This window comes from Ahaetulla prasina, unplaced genomic scaffold, assembly GCF_028640845.1.
Source record: "Ahaetulla prasina isolate Xishuangbanna unplaced genomic scaffold, ASM2864084v1 Contig532, whole genome shotgun sequence".
In the NCBI taxonomy this organism is placed as follows: domain Eukaryota; kingdom Metazoa; phylum Chordata; class Lepidosauria; order Squamata; family Colubridae; genus Ahaetulla; species Ahaetulla prasina.
In genome coordinates this window covers 1,733-7,084 of record NW_026682323.1, presented here as the reverse complement: position 1 = coordinate 7,084, position 5,352 = coordinate 1,733, and the positions used below count along the sequence as shown (strand labels likewise).

General features: G+C 35.4%; 1 protein-coding gene across 1 annotated transcript; it reads left to right on the top strand.

Annotated features, from left to right (window-relative positions):
- Nucleotides 1-1,093: 1,093 nt before the first annotated feature.
- LOC131187372 (fatty acid-binding protein, adipocyte-like) lies at nt 1,094-4,381 on the top strand. The gene is made up of 2 exons (XM_058161607.1): nt 1,094-1,411; nt 4,110-4,381. The coding sequence occupies exons 1-2, from the start codon at nt 1,339-1,341 to the stop codon at nt 4,364-4,366; spliced, it is 330 nt and encodes a 109-aa protein (XP_058017590.1). The 5' UTR covers nt 1,094-1,338; the 3' UTR covers nt 4,367-4,381.
- The last annotated feature ends 971 nt before the right edge of the window (nt 4,382-5,352 follow it).

Genomic DNA, 5,352 nt, shown 5'->3' with positions numbered 1-5,352 from the left:
ATCTGAATAATGTTCTTACACAGCTCCTCTTGTGGAATGTTGGGTTATTACTTAGGTAATGGAGCATTTACTTAGCATGGGCTGTGTTTCAATAGACTTGGGTTTATAATTTGCTGTCATTTCCTCTGCTCTTGAGGATATTCAGAGGGGTAATGTGTTGTCTTCTTCTTTGTTTGTGAATTTTATTCCTTTGAAGAAATATTACACAGAAAAAAAAATTTTGAATTTTTTTTTGAAAACTTTGAAGAAATATTACACATTAAGGGTGTGCATAAGAGCATAAAAGTGCCTACCGTTCCTGTCCTATTGTTCCCTTTATTATATAAATTAATATAGCTGATACATATTCTTTACATATATATATATATATATATATATATATATATATATATATATATATATATATTTCTTCATGATATTTTTTTTACTTATGACAAAGTTTGTGTATACTGTTGTGACAAAATGAAATAAAAAAAGAAGCTATTGATTGCTTCCTGTGTCTTTTCTAGTTGTTCTTTTTTGTTATGACAAGGTGTTATCTACATGCTGGATCCATGCTTTTTGTTTTATGTTTGGGAGTGCTATAGTTTTTAGATGCTGCATTGCAGTCTCTGCTATGAATTCTAAGAATGGTGATCTATGGGTTTTCCTCTGATTTGTTTGTCTATTTGGCCATCAAACTGAAAGTTGATAGTGAGGTAAAATTAAAAGGTCTATTATTCTGGATATTTTGATCTTAGTGTATTTAGTAAGGTCGGGTGTACTGTATAATATTTCTGCCATAGCTGGATCTATGGATTTACTAGCTGGATCTATGGATGTAAAGAATGCAGTGATATTTAATGAATTTCATCTTCTATTTTTAGGTTCCCATTGAAGTAAATCCCAGTGGAATTGACAGCTGAACAGACATGCATAGGACCTTGCTATTCATTGTATGTAATTATAATTTTGCAGCAAATAGTTAATTGCTAGATCAGTGCAGAGGTCAGTGCTTTTTATGCAGCAGATTAGTCATACTAAATACAGTATTTGGGGAGTACTTGGGGAGGGGGAGAAAAAGTAGCAGAAATCACTACTGCAGCTAGAACAAAACATAATAGTTTAGGTGCTGGTAATGCTTTGTCCTAATGGCTAATAGCACTATGACCCACTAAGAAAAAAAAATGTTAAATCAGAGCCATTGATTGCCTGTGTGACTATTGGCTAATAGCAGAAAATCACATGGTCAAAGCTTCTTTTTAAAGGCATGAGTGAAGTTAGTTAACAGAAGTGGTGATTACATCGAGGTTTGCAGGAAGGTGTTTTAGAGTGTGTTAGAAAACTTAGTCCTTCATAATGTGTGAACCATTTTTGGGAACTTGGAAACTAATTTCAAGTGAAAAGTTTGATGACTACATGAAGGAGCTGGGTAAGAATTATTTATTGAATTTAGTAAAAAGCTTTGTTTTTGCTGGAGAATGTGGTTATGCAGAATTTTTATTAGGTATGTAATTAGTGGACTTCTTTTACTATAAACTTAACCTGTGACAATATAGCTCTTTTTTCTTCATTGTTAATAGTAATGTAAGGGAAAAACTCTTGCTTACATTGTTAGCTATGCTGGATTCCAGAGTAATCCATGTTATACTGTATGTCTGTTAAGTAAAATGCATTTTGTTTGCATTTTATCTGGCTGCCTACTAATTTTTGAATGTACAAATTCAGTTAATATAGCATAGATTGTAGAATGTTACCCTGGAATTGTTTTATTAAATATTAGAAAATCATGAAATCATATTTTAAGTTTTGTATAGCATTTGTATCCAGGATACTTACCACAGGAGTGTGAAAGGCTCTTGCTACTTGTTTATTTAAATGTTTATTGTCTGATATTTTCTCAACATACATTAACACTGATACAAATGTTAACAAATTGCCTCAAACAGAAGAAGCTCTGATCAGATGCTCCCTTATATGAAAGCTTATGGTTTGTTTTTTCTTCTGGTCCAATGTGAACAAGGTTTATGATGCTTGGTAATGGCTGGCTGTGAGCTTTGAACTAGCGGGTAATGTTCTTATCAAGACATGCCTGCTTTATGTTAATGATGCTTCAAAGAATTGGCCTGAAGCTTTGCATTGTTTATCCACCACACTTTTTTCAGTAGAATGCTGGCCCCTTGTTTAATTGTGGTGAAACTAATGTATGCAAATAGCCTACTTCCAATATCAATATATATAGGGCATAGGAATAAAGATACCTCTAAACCTGTTAAACTCTCTTTTCTTGGACCTTCAAGTTCAAGAAGGGCCATAATTTTATCCTGGAATACTTGCATTTTTATTTTTTGTTTGTCAAACATGTACAAGGTAGCAAGTATAAGTATGAACATAAATATGAACGAAGAAAGTAAATACAGATAATGGGGACAGTAGGACAGGGACAGTAGGCATGCTAGTGCGCTTATGCACGCCCCCTTTACAGACCTCTTAGGAATGGGGTGAGGTCCACGGTAGACAGTTTAAGGTTGAAGCTGCATTATCTGCAGAAATTTTGCACTTCATTTTCTGGCTAATGGAACCTCTAGCAGTAAGTGATATGGAAGACTTCTGAGACTGCTGTTAACTTGGAATAGATAATATGGCAATAAAGAGGTAGTTTTCTGCATCTCTTTGCACCCTTCTAGTGACTGTATTTTGCATTTTTTCAGTCAGCAGGCTTCACTTAAATGAACATATCTCAGTACGATGTAAGAACTAAGTTTCTCCCTAGGTGAAGGTAGCTTCCCAGGTGCCTCTGCTGCTACTGCTTAACAACCTGGGGGACAATCTTCTACTTAAATTTTTGTAGAGATCAGCCATTACAAATATTTCTTCAGATGAAATGCAGATATATCTGGATTATAGCAAATTATGTAGAGTAAGGAATTTAGTTCATATAATACTTATTTCAAGAAATTATATTTGCCTCCAATCTTTTGAAAAGAACATTCAGTGGAAATGGGCATTAAAATGAAGGTAATATTTGGTAAATAAGCCATTGAGTAAAGTCTTTGTTTTTAAAAAATGATTATGTTCTGGATAAACATAGAAAAAGCTTTTCTAACCCCTTAGAATGGAGGACCCCACCTAAATTGTCCCATCACCATGGAAGCCCTTTGATGTGTTCTTGCTAGCAATCATAACTAGTAATCATGCTATGCACCAGTTAAACTTCTTGATGTTGAACAGTATAATTTGCTATCATGGTAGTTGCCATCACTTTATCGTATAATTCAGGTCTATATTACTTTAAGAATCAGAAAGGCAGCTTCCCCTGAATGCCAGTTTGGGGAGAAAGGTAACAGCCTGACTTCTGATCTGAATACTTCTCACTAATGTATGGCTGCCCAGTGTAGAAAACAGGATGCTGAATAGGACCAACAGATTCTGATATTTCTTTTCCCATGGTTTCTGGGAAATTATCTTTCTCAATCTGTGACAGCCTGGAGTAAATATTGCTCTGGATAGAAGGAGGGCTTTTAGTATTCCTCTCAATAGTTTATAGTTTGATTCATTTAAATGTTTATGTTGATGGCTTTGAGTAATTGTAATAAATAGTGATGTTGCCTTAAAGGAAAAGCCACCTTATGCTATTTGTTAGCTAGATCAAATGAAATCAGCCTGGATATTTATGAAAACACATATTAAAGCTAATTGATGGAAACTACTTCGGATTTCGTATACAAAATATACCAAATAGTTGGGGGAGAGCAGAGATTGGATTGGACTGTTGTTTTATTATTTTCAGCCTAGTTTATGGCAGACAACAGAGTCACCTAACTCAATACACAATTCAAATTGGTCCCCAGATCAAATATCCAGCTTGTACACCATGCCTTAAAACTTTTCTTACCTCCAGCTCAATTTTTATACAGAGAAGCTCTAATCAAAGGCAAACCCCATCAAGATAAAAATGACTGTAGGAAAAGAACTTTGTGTTTAAACTCTTTACTCTCTCATTCTGTAAGGGTTTGGCTTTAACCCATCTTGAATCAAGTCTTTATAAGTAGGTGGGGTTTTTTTCATTTCAGTCTTCAAGATCAAAACATTTGTGATAAGAAATTCATGATTTTTGGTTTGGTTTGTAGGTGTGGGCTTTGCCACTAGGAAAATAGCTGGAGTGGCCAAGCCCAATATAATTATCACCTGCACTGGGGGTGTTATAACCATTAAGACTGAAAGCAGTTTCAAAAACACCGAGATTTCCTTCAAACTAGAAGAAGAATTTGATGAGACCACAGCAGATGACAGAAAAGTAAAGGTGAGTTCCCTACTTTCCCTTAAATCATTTTGGTTGAGTACATTTAGACTCTTGAAAAGGTATTGTGAATCTTCTTGGAAATGACAATATAGGAACTTCCTCGTTTAATAAAATGATGACCATGTGGAATATGCATACCAAACTTAATGACTTGGCTAAGAATTCTAGCAAGCTTAAGTTGGGAAACAAGGGTTTTAACTCTTTCATCCTACAAGATGTTCCTGTTTTGCTGATTTCTGGGCAGGTGACATCCAAGTCAAACAATGGGCTGCAGCCACATGTTCTTGTTAATTAAGAAGAATAGGAAGGCCACTGGGAGATCTAAAGCACTGATGAAAGTAAACTGTAAAGTGATGTTTCACAACCTTGGCAATTTGAAGATGTGTGAACTTCACTCCGAGAATTCCCCAGCTAGCCATGTAGCATCCCCGTTTCCTGAAGATTAAACTCATAGTTTTAGATCTAAAATTTGGACACAGCGTGAAGCTTGGTGGATGCCAACAAAGGTACAGGTAGTCCTCGACTTACAACAGTTCATTTAGTGACCAGTCAAAAGTTACAATGGCACTGAAAAAAGTGACTTATAACCATTTTTTATAACCATTGTAGCATCCCCATGGTCCCAAGATCAAAATTCAGATGCTTGGCAACTGACTCATACTTGCAAAAGTAACAGTGTTCCAGTGTAATGTGATATTTTGTGACAGACAAAATCAATGGGGAAGCCAGATTCACTTAACAATTGTGTTATTAACTTACCAATTACAGTGATTCATTTAACAACTGTATTGCTTAGCAACAGAAATTTGGGGCTCAGTTGTGGTCGTAAGTTGAGGACTACCTATATCCATATATATATATATATATTGAGCCAATTTGGTCTTTTGATTAAGGCCCCAGGCTAGAAGTCCTGCCTTAGGCATGAAAGCCAGGGGACAGTCACTCTGTCTCAGCCCAACCCACCTCACAGGGTAGTTGTTTTTGGGGAAACTAGGAGAAAGAATTATTAAGTACAAGTACTTTAACAGTTCATTTAGTGACAAGTTACAATGCCACTGAAATAAGTGACT